Source organism: Triticum aestivum, chromosome 5B, assembly GCF_018294505.1.
Source record: "Triticum aestivum cultivar Chinese Spring chromosome 5B, IWGSC CS RefSeq v2.1, whole genome shotgun sequence".
Lineage (NCBI taxonomy): Eukaryota > Viridiplantae > Streptophyta > Magnoliopsida > Poales > Poaceae > Triticum > Triticum aestivum.
In genome coordinates this window covers 278,243,618-278,268,632 of record NC_057807.1, presented here as the reverse complement: position 1 = coordinate 278,268,632, position 25,015 = coordinate 278,243,618, and the positions used below count along the sequence as shown (strand labels likewise).

General features: G+C 46.0%; 2 protein-coding genes across 2 annotated transcripts; one reads left to right on the top strand and one right to left on the bottom strand.

Annotated features, from left to right (window-relative positions):
- The first annotated feature begins 16,872 nt into the window (after positions 1 to 16,872).
- Positions 16,873 to 18,183, top strand: LOC123111369 (cuticle collagen 34). The gene is made up of 3 exons (XM_044532156.1): positions 16,873 to 17,644; positions 17,734 to 17,799; positions 17,909 to 18,183. The coding sequence occupies exons 1-3, from the start codon at positions 16,969 to 16,971 to the stop codon at positions 17,920 to 17,922; spliced, it is 756 nt and encodes a 251-aa protein (XP_044388091.1). The 5' UTR covers positions 16,873 to 16,968; the 3' UTR covers positions 17,923 to 18,183.
- A 114-nt stretch (positions 18,184 to 18,297) lies between these two features.
- Positions 18,298 to 21,736, bottom strand: LOC123111368 (phosphoglucan phosphatase LSF2, chloroplastic; the record flags this gene model as incomplete). Its single annotated transcript, XM_044532154.1, is given in 5 exon segments — positions 18,298 to 18,761; positions 18,843 to 19,068; positions 19,192 to 19,362; positions 19,898 to 20,103; positions 21,313 to 21,736. Coding segments are annotated over 4 exon segments (849 nt in total). The 3' UTR covers positions 18,298 to 18,761; positions 18,843 to 18,864.
- Positions 21,737 to 25,015: the final 3,279 nt, after the last annotated feature.

Genomic DNA, 25,015 nt, shown 5'->3' with positions numbered 1-25,015 from the left:
GGCGCGCGGCCCAGCCCTTGCCTCCTCTCTTCCTCTCCACTAGGGCCCATGTAGGCCCATTAAGCCCCCGGGGGGTTCCGGTAACCTCCCGGTACTCTGGTAAAATCCCGATTTCACCTGGAACACTTCCGATATCCAAATATAGGCTTCCAATATATCAATCTTCATGTCTCGACCATTTTGAGACTCCTCGGCATGTCCGTAATCATATCCGGGACTCCGAACAAACTTCGGTACATCAAAACTCATAAACTCATAATATAACTATCATCGAAACCTTAAGCGTGCGGACCCTATGGGTTCGAGAACTATGTAGACATGACCTAGAACTGTTTCCGGTCAATAACCAATAGCGGAACCTGGATGCTCATATTGGCTCCTACATATTCTACGAAGATCTTTATCGGTCAAACCGCATAACAACATACATTGTTCCCTTTGTCATCGGTATGTTACTTGCCCGAGATTCGATCGTCGGTATCTCAATACCTAGTTCAATCTCGTTACCGGCAAGTCTCTTTACTCGTTACGTAATGCATCATTCCGTAACTAACTCATTAGCTACATTGCTTGCAAGGCTTATAGTGATGTGCATTACCGAGAGGGCCCAGAGATACCTCTCCGACAATCGGAGTGACAAAACCTAATCTCGAAATACGCCAACTCAACATGTACCTTTGGAGACACCTGTAGAGCTCCTTTATAATCACCCAGTTACGTTGTGACGTTTGGTAGCACACAAAGTGTTCCTCCGGTAAACGGGAGTTGCATAATCTCATAGTTATAGGAACTTGTATAAGTCATGAAGAAAGCAATAGCAACATACTAAACGATCAAGTGCTAAGCTAACGGAATGGGTCAAGTCAATCACATCATTCTCCTAATGATGTGATCCCGTTAATCAAATGACAACACATGTCTATGGTTAGGAAACATAACCATCTTTGATTAATGAGCTAGTCAAGTAGAGGCATACTAGTGACATTAAGTTTGTCTATGTATTCACACATGTATCATGTTTCTGGTTAATACAATTCTAGCATGAATAATAAACATTTATCATGATATGATGAAATAAATAATAACTTTATTATTGCCTCTAGGGCATATTTCCTTCAGTCTCCCACTTGCACTAGAGTCAATAATCTAGATTACACAGTAATGATTCTAACACCCATGGAGTCTTGGTGCTGATCATGTTTTGCTCGTGGAAGAGGCTTAGTCAACAGGTCTGCAACATTAAGATCCGTATGTATCTTGCAAATCTCTATGGCTCCCACCTGGACTTGGTCCCGGATGGAATTGAAGCGTCTCTTGATGTGCTTGGTCCTCTTGTGAAATCTGGATTCCTTTGCCAAGGCAATTGCACCAGTATTGTCACAGAAGATCTTCATTGGTCCCGATGCACCAGGTATGACACCTAGATCGGAAATGAACACCTTCATTTGCTGCTTCCGAAGCAGCTATGTACTCCGCTTCGCATGTAGATCCCGCCATGATGCTTTGTCTAGAACTGCACCAACTGACAGCTCCACTGTTTAATATAAACACGTATCCGGTTTGCGATCTAGAATCGTCCGGATCAGTGTCAAAGCTTTCATCGACGTAACCATTTACGACTAGCTCTTTGTCACCTCCATAAATGAGAAACATATTCTTAGTCCTTTTCAGGTATTTCAGGATATTCTTGACCGCTGTCCAGTGATCCACTCCTGGATTACTATGGTACCTACCTGCCAAGCATATTGCTAAGCATACGTCAGGTCTGGTACACAACATTGCATACATGATAGAGCCTACGGCTGAAGCATAGGGAACATCTTTCATTTTCTTTCTATCTTCTGCTGTGGTCGGGCATTGAGTCTGACTCAACTTCACACCTTGTAATACAGGCAAGAATCCTTTCTTTGCCTGATCCATTTTGAACTTTTTCAAAACTTTATCAAGGTATGTGCTTTGTGAAAGTCCAATCAAGCGTCTTGATCTATCTCTATAGATCTTGATGCCCAATATGTAAGCAGCTTCACCGAGGTCTTTCACTGAAAAACTTTTATTCAAGTATCCCTTTATGCTATCCAGAAATTCTATATCATTTCCAATTAACAATATGTCATCTACATATAATATCAAAAATGCTACAGAGCTCCCACTCACTTTCTTGCAAATATAGGCTTCTCCAAAAGTCTGTATAAAACCATATGCTTTGATCACACTATCAAAGCATTTATTCCAACCCCGAGAGGCTTGCACCAGTCCATAAATGGATCGCTGGAGCTTGCACACTTTGTTAGCACTTTTTGGATCGATAAAACCTTCCGGTTGCATCATATACAACTCTTCTTCCAGAAATCCATTCAGGAATGCAGTTTTGACATCCATTTGCCAAATTTCATAATCATAAAATGCGGCAATTGCTAACATGATTCGGACAGACTTAAGCATCGCTACGGGTGAGAAAGTCTCATCATAGTCAACCCCTTGAACTTGTCGAAAACCTTTCGCAACAAGTCGAGCTTTGTAGACAGTTACATTACCATCAGCGTCAGTCTTCTTCTTGAAGATCCATTTATTCTCGATGGCTTGCCGATCATCGGGCAAGTCAACCAAAGTCCATACTTTGTTCTCATACATGGATCCCATCTCAGATTTCATGGCCTCAAGCCATTTTGCGGAATCTGGGCTCATCATCGCTTCCTCATAGTTCGTAGGTTCGCCATGGTCAAGTAACATGACTTCCAGAATAGGATTACCGTACCACTCTGGTGCGGATCTTACTCTGGTAGACCTACGAGGTTCGGTAGTAACTTGATCTGAAGTTTCATGATCAATATCATTAGCTTCCTCACTGATTGGTGTAGTTGTCACAGGAACCGGTTCTTGTGATGAACTACTTTCCAATAAGGGAGCAGGTACAGTTACCTCATCAAGTTCTACTTTCCTCCCACTCACTTCTTTCGAGAGAAACTCCTTCTCTAGAAAGGATCCGAATTTAGCAACAAAAATCTTGCCCTCAGATCTGTGATAGAAGGTGTACCCAATAGTCTCTTTTGGGTATCCTATGAAGACACATTTCTCCGATTTGGGTTCGAGCTTATCTGGTTGAAGTTTCTTCACATAAGCATCGCAGCCCCAAACTTTAAGAAACGACAACTTTGGTTTCTTGCCAAACCACAGTTCATAAGGCGTCGTCTCAACGGATTTTGATGGTGCCCTATTTAACGTGAATGCGGCCGTCTCTAAAGCATAACCCCAAAACGATAGCGGTAAATCAGTAAGAGACATCATAGATCGCACCATATCTAGTAAAGTACGATTACGACGTTCGGACACACCATTTCGTTGTGGTGTTCCGGGTGGCGTGAGTTGCGAAACTATTCCGCATTGCTTCAAATGTAAACCAAACTCGTAACTCAAATATTCTCCTCCACGATCAGATCGTAGAAATTTTATTTTCTTGTTACGATGATTTTCCACTTCACTCTGAAATTCTTTGAACTTTTCAAATGTTTCAGACTTGTGTTTCATCAAGTAGATATACCCATATCTGCTCAAATCATCTGTGAAGGTGAGAAAATAACGATACCCGCCGCGAGCCTCAATATTCATTGGACCACATACATCAGTATGTATGATTTCCAACAAATCAGTTGCTCGCTCCATAGTTCCGGAGAACGGCGTTTTAGTCATCTTGCCCATGAGGCACGGTTCGCAAGTACCAAGTGATTCATAATCAAGTGATTCCAGAAGTCCATCAGTATGGAGTTTCTTCATGCGCTTTACACCAATATGACCCAAACGGCAGTGCCACAAATAAGTTGCACTATCATTATCAACTCTGCATCTTTTGGCTTCAACATTATGAATATGTGTATCACTACTATCGAGATTTAATAAAAATAGACCACTCTTCAAGGGTGCATGACCATAAAAGATATTACTCATATAAATAGAACAACCATTATTCTCTGATTTAAATGAATAACCGTCTCGCATCAAACAAGATCCAGATATAATGTTCATGCTTAACGCTGGCACCAAATAACAATTATTCAGGTCTAAAACTAATCCCGATGGTAGATGTAGAGGTAGCGTGCCGACCGCGATCACATCGACTTTGGAACCATTTCCCACGCGCATCGTCACCTCGTCCTTAGCCAATCTTCGCTTAATCCGTAGTCCCTGTTTCGAGTTGCAAATATTAGCAACATAACAAGTATCAAATACCCAGGTGCTACTGCGAGCATTAGTAAGGTACACATCAATAACATGTATATCACATATACCTTTGTTCACTTTGCCATCCTTCTTATCCGCCAAATACTTGGGGCAGTTCCGCTTCCAGTGTCCAGTCTGCTTGCAGTAGAAGCACTCAGTCTCAGGCTTAGGTCCAGACTTGGGTTTCTTCTCTTGAGCAGCAACTTGTTTGCTGTTCTTCTTGAAGTTCCCCTTCTTCTTCCCTTTGCCCTTTTTCTTGAAACTGGTGGTCTTATTGACCATCAACACTTGATGCTCCTTCTGATTTCTACCTCCGCAGCTTTCAGCATTGCGAAGAGCTCGGGAATAGTCTTGTCCATCCCTTGCATATTATAGTTCATCACGAAGCTCTTGTAGCTTGGTGGCAGTGATTGAAGAATTCTGTCAATGACACTATCATCAGGAAGATTAACTCCCAGTTGAATCAAGTGATTATTATACCCAGACATTTTGAGTATGTGTTCACTGACAGAACTATTCTCCTCCATCTTACAGCTATAGAACTTATTCGAGACTTCATATCTCTCAATCCGGGCATTTGCTTGAAATATTAACTTCAACTCCTGGAACATCTCATATGCTCCATGACGTTCAAAACGTCGTTGAAGACCCGGTTCCAAGCCGTAAAGCATGGCACACTGAACTATCGAGTAGTCATCAGCTTTGCTCTGCCAGACGTTCTTAACGTCGTCAGTTGCATCTGCAGCAGGCCTGGCACCCAGCGGTGCTTCCAGGACGTAATTCTTCTGTGCAGCAATGAGGATAATCCTCAAGTTACGGACCCAGTCCGTGTAGTTGCTACCATCATCTTTCAACTTAGCTTTCTCAAGGAACGCATTAAAATTCAACGGAACAACAGCACGAGCCATCTATCTACAACAAACATAGACAAGCAAAATACTATCAGGTACTAAGTTCATGATAAATTTAAGTTCAATTAATCATATTACTTAAGAACTCCCACTTAGACAGACATCTCTCTAGTCATCTAAGTGATCACGTGATCCAAATTAACTAAACCATGTCCGATCATCACGTGAGATGGAGTAGTTTCAATGGTGAACATCACTATGTTGATCATATCTACTATATGATTCACGTTCGACCTTTCGGTCTCCGTGTTCCGAGGCCATATCTGTATATGCTAGGCTCGTCAAGTTTAACCTGAGTATTCCGCATGTGCAAAATTTTTGGACACGTTGTATTTGAACGTAGAGCCTATCACACCCGATCATCACGTGGTGTCTCAGCACGAAGAACTTTCGCAACGATGCATACTCAGGGAGAACACTTCTCGATAATTAGTGAGAGATCATCTTAAAATGCTACCGTCAATCAAAGCAAGATAAGATGCATAAAGGATAAACATCACATGCAATCAATATAAGTGATATGATATGGCCATCATCATCTTGTGCTTGTGATCTCCATCTCCAAAGCACAGTCGTGATCACCATCGTCACCGGCACGACACCTTGATCTCCATCGTAGCATCATTGTCATTACGCCATCTATTGCTTCTACGACTATCGCTACCGCTTAGTGATAAAGTAAAGCAATTACAGGGCGTTTGCATTTCATACAATAAAGCGACAACCATATGGATCCTACCAGTTGTCGATAACTTCGGTTACAAAACATGATCATCTCATACAATAAAATATTGCATCACGTCTTTGACCATATCACATCACAACATGCCCTGCAAAAACAAGTTAGACGTCCTCTACTTTGTTGTTGCAAATTTTACCTGGCTGCTACGGGCTGAGCAAGAACCGTTCTTACCTATGCATCAAAACCACAACGATAGTTCGTCAAGTTAGTGATGTTTTAACCTTCGCAAGGACTGGGCGTAGCCACACTCGGTTCAACTAAAGTTGGAGAAACAGACACCCGCCAGCCACCTGTGTGCAAAGCACGTCGGTAGAACCAGTCTCGCGTAAGCGTATGCGTAATGTCGGTCCAGGCCGCTTCATCCAACAATACCGCCAAACCAAAGTATGACATGCTAGTAAGCAGTATGACTTGTATCGCCCACAACTCACTTCTGTTCTACTGGTGCATATAACATCTACGCATAAAACCAGGCTCGGATGCAACTGTTGGGGAACATAGTAATTTCAAAAAAAATTCCTATGCACACGCAAGATCATGGTGATGCATAGCAACGAGAGCGAAGAGTGTTCTCCACGTACCCACATAGACCGAAAGCGGAAGCGTTAGAACAACGCGGTTGATGTAGTCGTACGTCTTCACGGCCCGACCGATCAAGCACCGAAACAACGGCACCTCCAAGTTCTAGCACACGTTCAGCTCGATGACGATCCCCGGACTCCGATCCAGCAGAATGTCGGGGAATAGTTCCGTCAGCACGACGGCGTGGTGACGATCTTGATGTTCTACCGTCGCAGGGCTTCGCCTAAGCACCGCTACAATATTATCGAGGACTATGGTGGAGGGGGGCACCGCACACGGCTAAGAGATCAAGAGATCAATTGTTGTCTAGAGGTGCCCCCTGCTCCCGTATATAAAGGAGCCAAGGGGGAGGGGGCGGCCGGCCAAGGAGGGGCGCGCCAAGGGGAGTCCTACTCCCACCGGGAGTAGGACTCCCTTCTTTCCTAGTTGGAATAGGAGAAGGGGGGAAGGAGGAGGGAGAGAGGAAGGAAAGGGGGGCGCCGCCCCCCTCTCATTGTCCTATTCGGACTAGGGATGGGAGGGGTGTGAGGCCCAGCCCTTGCCTCCTCTCTTCCTCTCCACTAGGGCCCATGTAGGCCCATTAAGCCCCCGGGGGGTTCCGGTAACCTCCCAGTACTCCGGTAAAATCCCGATTTCACCCGGAACACTTTCGATATCCAAATATAGGCTTCCAATATATCAATCTTCATGTCTCGACCATTTCGAGACTCCTCGTCATGTCCTTAATCATATCCGGGACTACGAACAAACTTCGGTACATCAAAACTCATAAACTCATAATATAACTGTCATCGAAACCTTAAGCGTGCAGACCCTACGGGTTCGAGAACTATGTAGACTTGACCTAGAACTGTTTCCGGTCAATAACCAATAGCGGAACCCGGATGCTCATATTGGCTCCTACATATTCTACGAAGATCTTTATCAGTCAAACCGCATAACAACATACGTTGTTCCCTTTGTCATCGGTATGTTACTTGCCCGAGATTCGATCGTCGGTATCTCAATACCTAGTTCAATCTCGTTACCGGCAAGTCTCTTTACTCGTTACGTAATGCATCATTCCGTAACTAACTCATTAGCTACATTGCTTGCAAGGCTTATAGTGATGTGCATTACCGAGAGGGCCCAGAGATACCTCTCCGACAGTCGGAGTGACAAAACCTAATCTCGAAATACGCCAACTCAACATGTACCTTTGGAGACACCTGTAGAGCTCCTTTATAATCACCCAGTTACGTTGTGATGTTTGGTAGCACACAAAGTGTTCCTCCGGTAAACGGGAGTTGCATAATCTCATAGTTATAGGAACTTGTATAAGTCATGAAGAAAGCAATAACAACATACTAAACGATCAAGTGCTAAGCTAACGGTATGGGTCAAGTCAATCACATCATTCTCCTAATGATGTGATCTCATTAATCAAATGACAACACATGTCTATGGTTAGGAAACATAACCATCTTGGATTAATGAGCTAGTCAAGTAGAGGCATACTAGTGACATTAAGTTTGTCTATGTATTCACACATGTATCATGTTTCCGGTTAATACATTTCTAGCATGAATAATAAACATTTATCATGATATGAGGAAATAAATAATAACTTTATTATTGCCTCTAGGGCATATTTCCTTCATGGTCTACACCCCTGTAGAAATCCCTCCCTTGCTCCATTGATGCAGTAAAACATGGCATGGAATCTTGGTCCTGGATGTGGGATTTTTTCAGTGGCTCTTGGAGTTACAGTGGTGACTACAACTCTACTCCCAGGGTTTGTATCCATCACAGTCTGAGCATAGTCTCTCAGCCTTGGGTATTGCTTCTATGATCTCCCAACACAGCCTCAACAGCTAGGTTTTTTGCCTTATATGCCATAGCCTTGGGCACATCCATACCATACTTTTCCATGCAGGCATCAATAAGTGTATGTATGCTAGTACTGACATCAGATCTGAATAGTGGCTCATATTGCTTTGCAAGCCACTTGGCACTTACCCTGCTTGTTTCAGTAGAACTAGGGCAGGTGTGTTGTATCCTCATCTTCTTAATTGCAAAAGTGTTTTCCCCTTGTATAACAGCTGCCACAATGCAGAACTTGCATTGTTCATTTTTGCAATTCACAATGATCCTCTGATCTGAGTTCCTGTGATACTTGAAGTCTCTGCACTGAGTGATGTGCAAGCTCAACAAAGCATCTCTAATTGATGTTGATCTATGAAGCACATATGCAGTTGTAGTTGTTGGTGTGGTTGCTCCAAATCCTCATTGTACCATACTCTAGGTGGCTTCTTCTTTGCCCTACTCTTCCTTCTTTGAGGTAGCACAAATGCTAGTGGATCAAACCCATCATCTTCACTGTCCTTCAATAAACTATTATCTTCTTCATCTGATGATGGTTTCCAATCAGGTTGCACTTCTTCTAAAACACTGGAATGTGACCTTGTTGTTGGTCCCCTCCTTACTTGCAGCTTCTGCTTCTTCTTTGTTGGCATAGATATTTTTTCTTCCTCTTCTGGAACAATAGGGTCATTATCCTCCAACTCAAATAATTCCTCTACCTCTGTGTCACCCTCATAATGCACTTGTTCTTCCTCCTTCTGATTCTTCATCCTCTGTTTCTTCCTCATGTTGTTCTTGTACTTCTTCCTCTCTCTGTTTGTTTCCCTCTTCCATCTCCATGTCTTCAGCATCATTCATTTCCTCATTATAGTTAGGCCTTAAATCCCCCATATAATAAGGGTTAGTGTCACTATCATATTGCCCTTCAGATGAAGATGCATAACTGCCATCATAGCCATCTTATTCTTCTTCCACAACTTCTTTTAACTTTGGATTTAGAACACTCCTGGTCTCTTGTGTTAAAACAGTAGGGCCTACAGCTACAATAGAGCAGCTACTCTGACCTTCATAAGCAACACCTTGCTGATCAACAGCATAAACAGGAGGATCAGCCAGATCATAAACAACAGACTCAGAATAAACAATTGGATCTAAATTTTGCTTCTCTACAAAACCCTTCTGTGGTACACTGCCAGCTGGTGGACAAGCCCTAAATAGCAAGTTAAGCACCAAACTCTCCTCATTATGCCTCTTGATCAACTGTAGTTTAACATTACTATCAACCAATTCCAAGCCCTGCTCTCCTGGGGTCTCCATGTAAAACATCAGTGAATCATCAATACTAAAGCCTTGTGTTTCCATTAATGCAACCATATTCAGATATGTCACATCTGAACAACTTAACTTCCTATCTAACAGATCATTATTGTCAAAATGGATCCTAACATTCCATATGTCTTCATATAAACTACAATTCACATGCAATTTGCCTAGTCAGTACACTATAACCCTAATTAGAAAATAAATGAGAAGAAAAAAGACAGAAACTTACAGGACGCCGCCGAGCCCGTGGGTCAGCTCGTGGCTATTGCTAGGGTTCACCACCCATTGCTTTGCCAGCCGTACCCGCTGCTCCATGGACAGTGCGGGCTCCATGAACTCATCGTCATCGCTGGAATACTCAGAGCTCGAGTAGCCATCGCCGCCCTCGATTGGAGATCTCCCCTCGATTCCTCCTGCCGCGCCGATGCCGAAGAGGTGAATGTTTGTGCCGCTGCCATTGCCATCGCCGCCATCGCTGCTGTTGCCACCGCCGCCCGGGGTCGCTGCCGCCATCATCGTAGAGACGCGCGGGGTAGCTAGGGTTCGTCGACTAACACAGGAAGCGAGGAGGAAGAGAGTGGAGACAGAGCACGGGCCAGTCCGGTTCGAGCCGGACCGCACCTATCGAGCGAGCGGGCGGGTGCCAATTCGCCAGCGTGGCAGCTGACACGCGGGCCCGGGCGGTCAGTTCCAGTGTCAATACGTAGAAATACGAAGTTTAGCCCGATTTGCAACGGTTCGACCCAAACATGGTACTGACACGTAAAAATTACCAAAAATGGCACCAATTCGCCACCACCGCCCCAAATGTGGTACTACGTGTAATTAACTCGATCAAAATACGTCTTTCCTGTTAGAGAAATCAAAGAAAGCATGTTGGAACGTAGTTCTTATATTACTCATATCCGTCATAGTTATATCTTTTTTAAATGAAAGGTAGATACGGTCTACCTTATATATATTTCAAAACAGGCTAGAAGCCTGGGGACCCGTGGGGGTCGATTACATGAATCTTACATTTAGCACCAATGGTGCCCTGGCTGTAAGTCACCAGATTGGAGTCTAACAAGAAAAGGGGGGGTGGGGTGTTTAAGAAGAGAGATATACAACAATTGAGCCGAAGCTGAGAAAAAGACTTAAACTAAGAGATTGATCCAGGTGTCTATAGCATCATTGTCATCTTGTTCATGGCTCCTATTTCGCCAAAGATGCACCAATTGCTTTGCATATTGTTTGATATAAGTGAGGGCCATCGCTTAGAGTTAAAAATCATGTCATTCCGGGCGTGCCATGCTGTGACAGCGGCGGCAGCAAAGAGGAAGTGGAATTTACCCGGGGCCGGCCAAAGCTGTTCAGCTCTTTCGACAAAGCTGATGAGATTCAGAGAGTTGGAAGCAAGGTCTATGAGGCCGAAAACGTCCCAGATCACAGAAGCTGGAGCACAACGTAGCACCAGGTGGGAAGAAGATTCAGGAGCAGGACAGAAATCACATTCTGGGTGTGATGCAACAGAAGTCCAACGTTTCTTCATCATATTATCTCGAGTGTTTAACCGGTCCCAGAACAGTAGCCATAGGAAGACATGATGCTTGAGGGGGATGATCCTGTCCCAAATCCATGAACCGTAAGCACAAGACACGCCACGGAAGTTGAGTAGCTCGTAGACATGGGCTGTAGTGATGGTCTTGTTGTAGATCGCAGAAACCCTGGAGTCTGAACTATCTGATGTTGGCGTGACAGGAGCTAGTATTGAGAGAAGTAGTTGAAGTTCATACATGGCTGTCACTGACAGGTTTGGATGAAGTTGTAGTTGCCATGATTCTTGAGAGTGTTGAGAGGCCACGGAGCAGTCCTGATCTCGTGCAAAAGTGTATAGTGTAGATAGAGTAGAGCTGAGTCGTCCTACCGGGAGCCAGCAGTCGTGCCAGAAAGAAATAAACTTCCCAGATCCTAAGGAGCATCTTGAAGAGGCTATAATCATGGGGATGGATTCCTTGAAGCCGCTCCAGATTGCAGTGTCTCGAGCACAATTCCTCCTGGGCACAGAGCCATGGCAGTATTGTTGGGCAAACCATTGATAGCAGCACACGCTTGAGTATTGAAGAACCTTGGCTGTAAAGCTTTTCAACAGGGCCTGGTTGTGAGCAGACAGGTCCCTAACACCCAGGTCACCAACAGATCGTGGCATGGTGACGAAATGCCAGGCAACTAAACATTGGCCTCCCTTTGCTGTACTCGCGCCTTGCCATAGGAAAGATCTCAACAGACTCTCGAGCTTGTGGATGGATTCTTTTGGCCAGCGGAAACATGTCATGAAGTAACTTGGGATGCTAGCCAGTACAGAGTTGATCAGCGTCAGCCTGCCGCCCCAAGACAAAAGAGTAGCCAGCCATCCCGATAACCTCTTGTCCACTTTGTGAATGACTGGAAGTAGCAAGTCATGTCTAATCTTGTGCAAAGAGAGGGGCAAGCCTAAGTACGTGCAGGGGAAACTTGACGCTGGGCAGCCAAACACACCAACGATCACATCAGTGGTAGAGTTATCTATGCATATTGGGATGAGAGTGCTTTTGTGGTAGTTGATTTGTAACCCAGAGAAGCTAGAGAAGTCCGACAGGATCTGCTTGATGATTGTAGCTTGTTGAACGGTGCCGTGAAAGAGGATTAAGGTGTCATCAGCGTATTGTAGAATAGGAAACATCCTGTCCGAACCAAGAGGGTGAATCAAACTGCCACATTCAAAGGCGGAGCAGCAAAGTCGTTGCAAAACATCAGCCACCAGAATGAAGAGATAGCGAGATGGAGTCCCCCTGTCTGAAACCTCTCTTATTTGCAAAACAGCCACCCAATTCCCCATTTAATAAAACTCGAGATGTTGCCGAAGAAAGCAAGCACTCGATCCAACTGATCCAACGCCGAGGGAAGCCGCGGGTAGCCAAGACACTGTGTAGGCATGACCAGCTGACCGAGTCGAAGGCTTTTTGAAAGTCCAATTTGAGGGCTACCATGGGCAATTTCGTTTTATGTGCCGTTTGAATCATGTTTGCAGCCAAGGCAAAATTTTCAACGATGGCCCTGCCCTTGATAAAGCCAGACTGTAGGGAGTGGATAAGTCTTGGGATTTGGGCTTGAAGCCTTCTGGTTAGGACCTTGATTGCAAGCTTGGGCACGTTGTGCACTATGGAGATAGGCCGGAAATCCTTTAGTTCAAGTGGTGTGTCTTTCTTGGGCAAGAGGGAGATGTGAGCCAGGTTGATGCCAGACATGTCCAACTGATTCTGATATAGCTGGGAGAAGAAAAGTTCCAAGTCAGCCTTGATGACACCGTGGAATGCTTTGTAAAATTCATTTGTGAAACCATCTGGCCGGGGCTGCGGTAGTTGGGAGAATGGTTGATAGCTTCGAAAATTTCCTGCGAAGTGAACTCCCTTGCGAGACATGATAGGTCGACTTGCTCATAGATCTGATCAAGTTGTACTGTAGGTAAAGAATGGGAAGGCTGACCCAGGAGAGCAGAGAAGTACTCGGTTGCTAGTTGAAGCTTCTGTTGATTGTCAAAAACCTCAACTCCATCTTTGACGAGTACCCTGACCTTGTTTCTCCTTGCATGGCCAGCAGCAGCATGGAAGAAATTGCAGTTTTCATCTCCAGAGATGCACCAACGCAGTTTAGCTCTTCGCTTCCACGCAGCAGTTTGCCACAAGATGAGCAGCTCTGTTTTTTGTGTGGCAAAAACTCTAAGCACCCTCTCTAACAGAGAAAGAGGTCGCCGTTCTTCGACACTATAAAGGTAGAGCACCACCTGTTTATTGTTTGAAACGAGCATATCCAAGCTGGCCCTGTTCCTCTTCCAACTCCGTAGAGCAGCACGGATACGTCTCAACTTCAGGTTAAAGAGAGAAGCAGCCGAGCGAGTTGTTCTGGTGTTTTGGTTCTAGCTGTTTTGAATGATTGCTCTTGTTTCTTCTAAATGCAGCCAGTGATTCTCCATCTCGAAGAGATTGCTTTTCACCTTATTGTTGCCAAACTGGACCAAGAGAGGCACATGATCTGATGTAACAGACGGTGTGACCATAGCTGAGGTTTGAGTGAAGGATAACAACCAAGCAGTGTTGATCAGCACTCTGTCAAGCTGTGCCATGGTAGGATCCACTCGCTTGTTCGACCAGGTGAACTTTCGGTTGCATATGTCCACATCATCAAGTCCATGAGCTCTAATCCAGTCATTAAACATATCCATCATGGCCCAGTTGACCCTGCCTCGCGATTTCTCTTCTTTGAATCGGTACATATTGAAGTCACCGATAACTATCCATGGTTCAGATATTAGGGCTACTGCAGCATTGATCTCATCCAAGAAAAGTTGTCTTTCCTGTTGTACGCAGGGGGCATAGACCGTAGTGACAACAAAAACAGTTTCTGACGTTGTTGATGAGAATCTGACAGTGAGGTGGAATCTGTGTGATGCAATAACCTGCCCAGAGTAGGTAGAGGTGTCCCAAGCAACCAGCAGGCTGCCTGAGGAGCCCGTGGAGGGCATGATCGCATGGTTGTCGAAGTTGGTGGGCAAGAAACTCTTGAGCTTTATAGTAGGAGCTGCTTCTAGCTTTGTTTCCTGAAAACAAGCAATGCTAGGCCGACAGGAAGTTAGAACATCACGGACCAAAGAACACTTATTCTCATCACCCAGGCCACGAACATTCCAATCAAGAAGCTTCATAGATCATGGTGAAACTGCTGGTACATAAGAGATAAGACATGCACATGAGAGGGAGGATGCAACGAACAGTAGCATAGAGTAGATAACATTGATGCAGAACAGGGGATACAACTTGGCCTAAAACTAGACTTAGCAGAAGATTAAGACTGATAGAGACACTGACCAAGTACATGACTGAGCTAACAAACTGGCAAATAGCATAACTGACACAACATAAACATGCTTTGGGACAAAAACTAATTCAATGAAAGGCATAGAAGATGCCAGCAATCCTTGGGAAGGGCATAAGCATATCTGAAAGGCTTCTAGACATCAGGAACAAGGTGAGCACCCATGGAAGAAGCGGAGGAGCCGTCTGATTGGCCAGAGCAGCCAGCACCGGCCGTGGAGGAGGACGATGCTTGAGCGAAGATGGCGTCCACATTGAGGTCACAACATTTGGCGATCTGCTTGAGCTTGCCCCTGGTCATGGGCCTTCGAGTGCTGTTGAACAGAAGATCAAGCAGCTCAGAGACAGGAACCACCTTGGTTTTCTTGCGTTTGGTTGCAGATGAGGTGGGCCGCCGCTTAGAGCCGCTGTGGCTGGAGCTGGAAGTCGCCGCCTTGCGCTTGGAAGCGCGCTCGACGGAGCCAACACGCTCACCATCATACATCATCCTGATGCGAGGGCTGCGGCGTGCGGCTGAAGGGGGCGCGTTCAGATCTTGAACAGCAGAGACGGCTACAGGGCCGTCACCAGCGTGCAGATGGTCTTGCCCAGCAGCCGCCAGGGGTGGGCAGCAAGGCCAGCGCCAGCGCTAGTGTTCTCCGCGGGCACCTGATGGGTCGGCTCCCAGGAGAGCATGGTGGAGTCGACTCCGAGGCCGAGATCTACATCTGCCATGGCCCCAAAGGGGGGAGGTGGTGGGGAGGCGAGCTGGAGCGAAGGCGCAGGGGCATCGAAGAGCTGGAGGGTGGGTGGGAAAAGGCGGAGATCCTCAGCTCGAGGTTCCGGCGGTGGCGTGTGGCAGGAGCAGAAAGTGGTGGCGACATGAGCAGGCAGCAGGGAGCACGCCCCGTGCAGCAGATTAGTACTAGCAACAGGAGAACGGTCGCAGCTAAGAAAGCCGTCACCCAAAGCAGGGGCGTGCCGGAGCGGCCTGGGACAAATGGGCCTGGCGGCGAGCACTTGGTGGGCCTGTACGCGCGCGTAGGCTGGGAAGTAGGCTTCAGCAGGTAGGATGGCATCTCCGTCAGCAGAGAGCGGCGGGCCGACGGTGGGCAGAAGCCCATGTGGCACAACGGGCTTGGGGGGTGCGTGTTATCCACAGATGGAAGGAGGGGGAGGGCGCGGGAGCACATGAGGCCGGCCTCATCTTGCGGCCAGAATTTGAACAGAAGGGAGCGGCAGCTTTCCCGCGCTACGGCCTCAGAGCGCAGGTCGAAGCAGGGGAAGAAGCCGTCGTCCAGAGCGATCGCTGGCACCTGGATAGCCCCCTTGGCAGTTCGACTGTTGCTAAGCTGAAGCTCGAAGGAGAAGGCCATGGCATCTGGGTCGAAGGAGACGACCACGCATGGCCGAGCGCATTCCGTATCAAGCAGGGAGGAGCGCAGGCATCCTCGTAGCTCATCCTCGTGCGCGAGCTGCTCGACCGTGGGGAGGGAGAAAGGAGCCCCCTTGATGAGCTTGGGCTTGAAGGAGATCTTCAGCATGGCCATGAAATCTTGGTCGGAGGCGATCTGGGGCTGCAGGAAAGCGCGGTACGCCTGGGTGGCCATGCCATCGTCTTCAACCTGGCCACCTGGTGCCGAGCCGGAGTCCCGGGCCAAGGAGCGGCCCTGGCGAGGCAGGGTCCGAGGAAGAGCACGCCCAGCACCGGATCCCCCTCCCCCACCGTAGCGGCGTGCGGATGGGGGTTGTGGAGGTGCGGACGGGGACCCCAGCGATCGCGCGACGTCCTAGATCTCGTTGATCAGCACGTCGGCGTACGCGCCGGCGCCGTCGAAGCGGTGAACGGCGATGTGGTGGGGGATGTGTTGCAGCGCCTCGACTTTGGCGAGGATTGTAATTCTTCTAGTCATGTTTTGGCAAACTTTGCGAGGACTCAAGGCCGAACTGCAGTATGGCTTGGGTCAGGACCAGAGGTTGTTTTAGACGATGTTAGGCATGATTGTACTTTAATTGGGTAATACAAGAATTAATTCCACAAAAAAAGTGGGCATGTGCATACAAAATCCTCACAGAGCTATTTTTTAAAAATAGTTTTTTTTCTCAAAAAAGGAATGCTAGTATACTATTTTTTCAAATAACCCGTAAATGATTTGCACAGCAAGTAATGTTCCCCTAACTCCACAATGTCATCCACCTGCTTTCCACTTTCATAATGCCCTGTTTCTTGAACACGTCCACCTACATGCAGACGCCTCGCTTGGCGCGGCGCTCCAAGATCCGACCTTAAACTAGAGCAATGCCCCGCGCATGATCTTTCTGCCAGTCACTTGTAATTTCGATGCGATAATCGGTGAGTTTCATGCTATAAATCGAGAAGCTCGCCGGATTACTCCCGTCATCGTACAGCGGCTGCGACTAGCCAGTGTAGCTCGATCTTCCGCTCCTGTCCCTCATCGGTACTTGGCGGTCGAGAAGGCGATCGATGGCGTCATCGTTGGTGTGGTCGAGGCGCGCGCTGGTCGTGATGGTGGTGGCGGCTGCGATGGTGGTGGCGACGCAGTCGTCGGAGGCAGCGGCGAGGAGCGGCGGGGCCGACGAAGACGAGCTTCGGTTCCCGGGGTTCCCGGGCGGCAGGCCGCGCAACCCTGGCTTCCCGGGGGTGCCCGGAGGCAGGGTAGCGTCGCCGCCAGCGTCTCGCTTCAAGCCGTCCACGCCGCCGCCGTCGCCGCCGTCGCCGCCGCTGCAGCCGCCACCCGCTGCTAGTGCTAGCCCACCGTGCAGCAGCGGGGCGCCTTCGCAGCCGGCGCTGCAGCCGCTGCCCGGGTTCCCGGGCCTACAGCAGCCGGGCAACGGCGGCGGGTCGCCGTCGTCGCCGGCGGACTGCGTGACGCCGCTGGCGGGGCTGATGACGTGCGCGTCGTTCCTGACGGGGAGCGAGCCGGACACCCCGACGCCGCAGAGCGAGTGCTGCAGCGGGCTGGGCATGTTCCTCAACAGCACGGCGGCGGTGGACGACCGCTCGCTGCGGTGCCTGTGCCCGGTCATCCTCGGCGACGTCAACCGCATGCTGCCCAAGCCCATCGACCCCGTCCGCATGATGTACCTCCCCATCTCCTGCGGCGTCGTCCTCCCGCCTCAAGTCCTCTTCATCTGCTTCAGTACGTGCCCTACCCACATTGCTCTTTTGAATTTGATTTGAATTTCTCTTGAGTTTAAATTTGAATTGAGTCTCAAATGATTTGTGTAGCTGGACAGCCAACGCCACCCGTGGTCTCGCGCATCCCGGACTCCTGGATGACGCCAGCTTCATCAGGCAACTAATTCTTCACCATGGTTCAACATTTATTCTTTGAAAAAAAAAACAGAATTACAAACTGCTAACAGTTGTGTTTCTCTGATGTTACGTCTTGTTTTTCATGCAGCATTGACACCTTGACAGATGCCAACCGGACCAGGGATTCAGATACAATTAATTATCTCAAGTTAATTTATGCCTATTGGCAGATGATGCTATATGTCTTGAATTCAGATGCAGTCATGAAGGGAAAAAAAAATAGGCTGCATCACCTGTGCCGGAAACTAGTAACCAACTTACCATACAGCTGATCTAGATTGGTCAGTGCATCATGTGCCTTGTAAGAGATGTACTTTTCCATTGAAAACTATATACATATATAAAAGAGCAGATTGTATTTAAGTGTTCAGATTTCAACGACAAGAGTGTGATCAAGCTGACAAAAAAAAACCAAGGACGCACAAAAAAGCTTAACCGCAGCAAAAAAAACACTATCAGCATAGTTTAACACTAAGATTTCGTGCGAATACAAAACAAACTTTATTTCATCCGTGAATGTAACAAAAGAAACTTTACGGCACAGCCAAAATGAGCATACGCATGACATTTGGCGACGACATGATATATGCTTGTACTTTTGAGTAATAGTTTCAATCTGTTGCCATCAATGACTAAATACAAGAACCAATATTCCCGGAACAACATGATTATAATGATAAATACATGACATCTATATTGATGCATTGATCTTCAAGACCGAAAAGATGTGGTAAACTGCATCCAAGTTCACCATATGTGGTAGATAACATCTTTTCATGCCTCTTTATTTTCTTCTTATTACAATACCAACCAACAACAAGGTCGGTCTTAAGCTTTATTCTGAGAATAGCTTGGCTCAAACCTCTTACTTTCCAGCAGCTTGTAGAAATCTAGCAATCAGGTCTATCATATAGCAAAAGTTTACCCCGTCCCCTGTCCAGCTGCAGTGTAAAAAAGAACATAAGAGTAGGAATGGCATACATTGGAGTGTGTTCCATAACTGACAATAAAGAACACGTCACCTCTCGTGATGTTTTCCCTTTCTCATGCCTTGTGGAGGGAACGGACACGGTCTTGTATTAACTTCCTCTCTGAAACTGATATTCCCTCGAAAGCACGCTCCGGCAGGGTCTCAAAAGCTTCTTTATTTGGATCACTCTTAGCTAGATCATAGGTTGCAGAGCGGATAGCTTTCTTACTCGGTCCACACGGTCTTATGGAGGTTAGCTTGTCATAAGCCGTATTTAGCTGCAAACAGATGGATACTAATAGTATAGCTTCATCATGGTTTATATGTAAAGCACGCATGTGAAAACATGACTTGATAATGATTTCTAGTACTATATTACGATTTAGATGAAATGAGCTTACGTCCATATTCTCGAACCAGAACATGTAAGAAATTGCAACCGCAGGCGCTCTACCAAGTCCAGCAGTGCAATGGATGTAAACTCGCCCTTTTCCTTGTGATATAGCCCATTCTAGTGCGGAAACTGCTTTCGGTAACTGTTTCCTCAGCGAATCTGGATCGAAGTCTACTGCCTGCAAACGAGAAATTGTAAATATCCTTAGTTTTCCTTCTAAACAGAACACCCTTAGCTTGCAGCTTGCTTGTGATTTGCAGCTCGGCTTCTTCAAGATTACTTGTTTGTTAACCTTCTCTTTTTGTGTTACTTCTAGAGATATCACCACAAAATTCTTGTTCTACAGACTAAAGATCCTTATGATCAATGTTTGGCTTAATAACATTATCTAGTCAAAATGAAGGAAACATGGACGTGGTATGATTACTCTGTGAGTTGATTATTTAAAATGAACCAAAGGAGTTCAATGAGAGGGTCAACAATTACCACTGGCCCACTGCAACTTAAAGATAAAATCTCAATCTTTTGTCATTGATTTGCTCCTCACCATGGATTATCAATAGATGGATAAGAGGAAACGCCAAATATTATAACTTACAAATCACTTGAAATGTGAAGAGAATGCAGAGTGGCAGTAACTGTATTTTATGTTATCAGAATTAAGAAAGAAGCACAAAACATGAACTCACTCAGTTGATAAATAAGAAACTCACTGGTCTTCTCATATGCTGAATGCCAAGTTCTTTGCACCTAGTGACAACAGCTTCAAAATCAATGCCCCAGTATTCGATATCCTTGTCCTGCTGTAGACAAAGAATATAGGCTACATTTTCCTCATTTTTCAAGTGATCAATATCGTCAGGCTTCTGAGGTTGCGAGCCAACAATCAAGCTATCACTTATGACAGCATAATTCATACCTAAGTTTCACATGTAATAATTAATTCATCAGTGCAGAAGAGGGAAATTCTCTTTCTCTCTAAATAATAACTATATCTCATTCATGATTTTTAAAATGATAACAAAGCAATAGAGGGAAACCTAATACTCAGTGACAAACGAGGAGCCAATAACTATTCCTATATAAAATTGCCTTTATAGAAATTGCTACTTCATGTAGATTTAGGTTATTCTGAATTATAACAAAAGCATGTGCCACACTGCAGTTCTATTTTAGTAAAATGCCATTAAACTGATCTGTGAGGGTACAACACACATCAGAACAAAATATCTTGGTCCTTCTTAAATCTAAATTCAGTTTTGAGAATGAAACTAAATTCAGTTTGGCCACTCTTTTGGTTAGACCAAGCAGATCCTAAATTCACTTTTGAGAGTCAAACATAAAAGATCGCCCTACCAAATATACCAAGAAGAAAAGTTCATGCTACTCTTTTTGGCAACCAAATTATACACCATACAGATAACAAATGCTATGTAAGGAGAAAAAATAATATGCTGATTATAAAGTCTTCAAGATGGCAATTTTTCACCCCTTCAATTTTATCAATCGCTTTGCCATGACTAGACCAATTGAGATTGAGATAACTAAATAGATCATTAGTTGAAGAAATCAATGCAAAATGTGTCCAGGTCGCCACCCAACCCAGAAAACGACATGCTTACTCACTGTCTCCTTGCTATGGCTTTCAGGACATTTATAACCGAACATTCATGTTAGCAAATGTTTTTTAGCCAATTCATGTTAGCACTTACCAACATAAATCAAGCAACCATGAGAACAAAGCCTAACAAATGGTCTCAATCACAATCTAAAATCAGCTCGGCTGACAACCTGACACAAATGTAGGCACTAGAAGGAACAATTCATTTGGCCAAGACAACAAGATTCCGTAACAATTCAACATCTAATCAAGGACAGGTGTAGTTCATCACATCTAAGAGGGTCCAACAAACATGAATGATGCATCACAATATACATCGAGCCACCAATGCGCCAATTGGTGCTCGATGGTCCTATGAGAAACACAATTAAACATTTTCTCACAAATGGAGCCCTACAAATATCGACATTTGTTTAGAACAAAGGATTATCCCAGTTCTAACTGAACTTACATCATTCAATCAATCAAAGAATACCCACAATTCATATGGCCAGCAAAAGTTCGTACCAAGGTCGTGGTGGTACTCGTATGGGTTCCGCATCATCCGCTTCATGGCGGTGTTGTAGTCCTCCATCTTCCCGCTGCCCCGTGCTCCTGCCGCAGCGGATGAGGAGGTGCACAGGAGAGGCCGGGCGCTCCTCAGGTGAACCCCGCCGCGTCCGGCAGTGCAGCCAACGGCGGCCATTGGCAGCATCCCCCTGTTCCGGACGCGGGCGCCGCTGGCCGGGAGGCGTGGAGAGGCGGGGAGACAGGATGCGTTGGCCGTGGCTGCCATGATGGCGAGATCCTTGCGGCACTACGATGTAGAGAAAGAGACGGTGGACGCTATACGGCCGGCGGTGGTCGGGAGTCTTGCCGGAGCTATTGGAATGGATCCCCTTCCCATCAAGTTGCGGATTTTGGACGTACGGGCGCCACCTTTATTATTTATCTTTTAATTTTACTGGTTCACATAAACCTGAGCATGGGCAGCCCGGGCCGAGTTTGTCTCTCGAGGCCGGGCTTGGGTCTGAATTAGCAGCCCGACTGATATTTCGTGACTCAAGGCGCTTTTAAAAACATTATTGATAATGTTTATATAGGTGAAAGAGTGACAACATTGTTGCTTCAGTCTAATTGCATATTTTCTACCGTCGGTTTTGGAGTATTTCTTCGAGCAGAGATTGATACTGTGAAGAAGATGTTTACAAGAGATTTCATTGTAATTCTTAGTCATATAAGTTACTTTTTATTTTCTTGGATCTTAAGTCCACATCAGTGTACCTATAATTGTTTTTTCCATATAGCGATCCGCTCCTGCCAAGCGGTTATCTATAATTGATATGACTATTAATAAAGTTACCTGTGTTTATAAAAAAAGTACAAATATCCATGCGGAAAAAATTTGCAAAACCTGCTACATGTGCCATTATACACTATTATCTTTGTTTCATAATGCAGTGTATATATTTTTTTTTGAAAAAACAAATTTTATACAAGATTTTTTTTCTTTTCGTTTAGGTTTCAAACAAGAGTGAGAGCCAAATCAATTTATCTGACCGAGCAAAGGCAAATCAAAGCGATCAATGCTTGTGTCGACTGCTAGCCCGGGCACCGTGGTTGCCGCTCAAACCTTGGCCAGGCCCCGCTGACGGGTCGTCGTTCATTGCACAACAACACACAATCCCTAATTAGCGTGTGCAGGTGCACACGCACGAACAAATGATGCATGACCCCATTCCCTCCCATGCGGACATGAGAGCATCTACAACCGGATACAACAAATCCAACCCTTCAAATGCCTGCGGATGCGCATGGGTGCGTCTCGGAGTGACAGTCGCGTCTCAAATAATCTCTTTCATAACCGGATACCTCAATTAAGAAGCGCCGAAGAATGTGACCCCGCCTCACCAACGTCTGCCGCCCCGCGACCGCTGCCTTGCACGGCAAGCTGAAGGAAATATGCCCTAGAGGCAATAATAAAGTTGTTATTTATATTTCCTTATATCATGATAAATGTTTATTATTCATGCTAGAATTGTATTAACCGGAAATTTAGTACATGAGTGAACACATAGACAAAACAGAGTGTCCCTAGTATGCCTCTACTTGACTAGCTCGTTAATCAAAGATGATTATGTTTCCTGACCATAGACATGAGTTGTCATTTGATGAACGGGATCACATCATTAGAGAATATGTGATGGACAGGACCCATTTGTTAGCTTAGCACTATGATCGTTTAGTTTACTGCTCTTGCTTTCTTCATAACTTATACATGTTCCTATGACTATGAGATTATGCAACTCCCGAATACCGGAGGAACACTTAGTGTGCTATCAAACGTCACAACATAACTGGGTGATTATAAAGATGCTCCACAGGTGTCTCTGATGGTGTTTGTTGAGTTGGCATAGATCGAGATTAGGATTTGTCACTCTGATTGTCGGAGAGGTAATCTGGGCCCTCTCGATAATGCACATCACTATAAGCCTTGCAAGCAATGTGACTAATGAGTTAGTTACGGGATGATGCCTTATGGAACGAGTAAAGAGACTTGCCGGTAACAAGATTGAACTAGGTATTGAGATACCGACAATCAAATCTTGGGCAAGTAACATACCGATGACAAAGGAAACAACATATGTTGTTATGCGGTTTGACCAATAAAGATCTTCGTAGAATATGTAGGAACCAATATGAGCATGCAGGTTCTACTATTGGTTATTGACCGGAGATGAATCTCGGTCATGTCTACATAGTTCTCGAACCCGTAGGGTCCGCACGCTTAACGTTCGATGACGATCGGTATTATGAGGTTGTTCGGAGTCCCGGATGTGATCACAGACATGACGAGGAGTCTCGAAATGGTCGAGACATAAAGATTGATATATTGGACGATGTTATTCGAACACCGGATGAGTTTCGGGGGTCACCGGATAAATATCGGAGTGTAGGGGGGTTATCGGAACCCCCGAGGGAACTAATGGGCCAACATGGGCCTTGTGAGAGAGATGAGGGGGCCTTAGGGCTGGCCGCGTCTCCTCCTTGAGGAGTCCGAATTGTACAAGGAAGGGGGGTGGCGCCCCCTCTTTCCCTCCCTCTCTCCCTCTCCTTCCTTCCCCCTCTCTCTTCCCTTGTTGGAAACCTACTAGGAATAGGATTCCTAGTAGGAATCCTACTTGGGGCGCGCCCCATGAGGGCCGGCCGGCCACCCCATTGCTCCTTTATATACGGGGGCAGGGGGCACCCTAAAACACACAAGTTGATAGTTGTCTTAGCCGTGTGCAATGCCCCGTCCACATATTTCCACCTCGGTCATATCATTGTAGAGCTTAGGCGAATCCCTGCATCGGTAACTTCATCATCACCGTCACCACGCCGTCATGCTAACGAAACTCTCCTTCGACCTTAGCTGGATCAAGAGTACGAGGGACGTCACCGAGTTGAACGTGTGCAGATCGCGGAGGTACCGTCCGGTAATTGGATCGGTTGCATCGCGAAGACGTTTGGCTACATCAACCGCGTTACTAAACGCTTCTGCTTTCGGTCTACGAGGGTACATGGACACACTCTCCCCGCTCGTTGCTATGCATCACCTAGATGGATCTTGCGTGTGCGTAGGAATTTTTTGAAATTACTGTGTTCCCTAACAGTGGTATCAGAGCTAGGTCTATGCGTAGATGTTATATGCACGAGTAGAACACAAAGAGTTGTGGGCGATAATAGTCATACTGCTTACCAGCATGTCATACTTTGCACTACAAAAAAAAGACAAATCCGTGACATTTTGGGCCGAACGAAAAAAAAATCTGTCATACATATGACACTTCTATGACGATAATTGTGACAAAACCCGATATCATCATAGATGTGGTGGGCTCCTACTTCTATGATAAAAAATCATGACAGAAAATGGGCTTTTCTTCCTGGGCGGTCCGGAGACGCAGCTACATGACATTCTTTGGGCCGTCCATGACGAAAAAAACCATGGTAGAAGCGAGGGGGAGGAAAATTTCGGGGAGTTGCCGGTTACGGTGGGAGGTCGGGGGCCGAGCAATGCGCGTTTCTCTCATACACGTACGCACGTGTGTGCGAGGCGTTGGCTCTAACTGAACCCGAGCGAGGCGTTGGGCTCTAACTGAACTCGAGCAACTGCACTGCAGGCTACGCGTTAATGAACTCGAGCAATTGATCGATGGCTGTTAACTGAACCCGATCGAGCGATTCC

What these genes read in the sequence shown, in the direction of transcription:
- LOC123111369 (XM_044532156.1), top strand. Translation starts at nt 16,969, where the DNA reads ATGGCGTCATCGTTGGTGTGGTCGAGGCGCGCGCTGGTCGTGATGGTG. An exon ending in AGTCCTCTTCATCTGCTTCA is followed by an intron (nt 17,645 to 17,733) that starts GTACGTGCCCTA and finishes TGATTTGTGTAG; the next exon opens with CTGGACAGCCAACGCCACCC.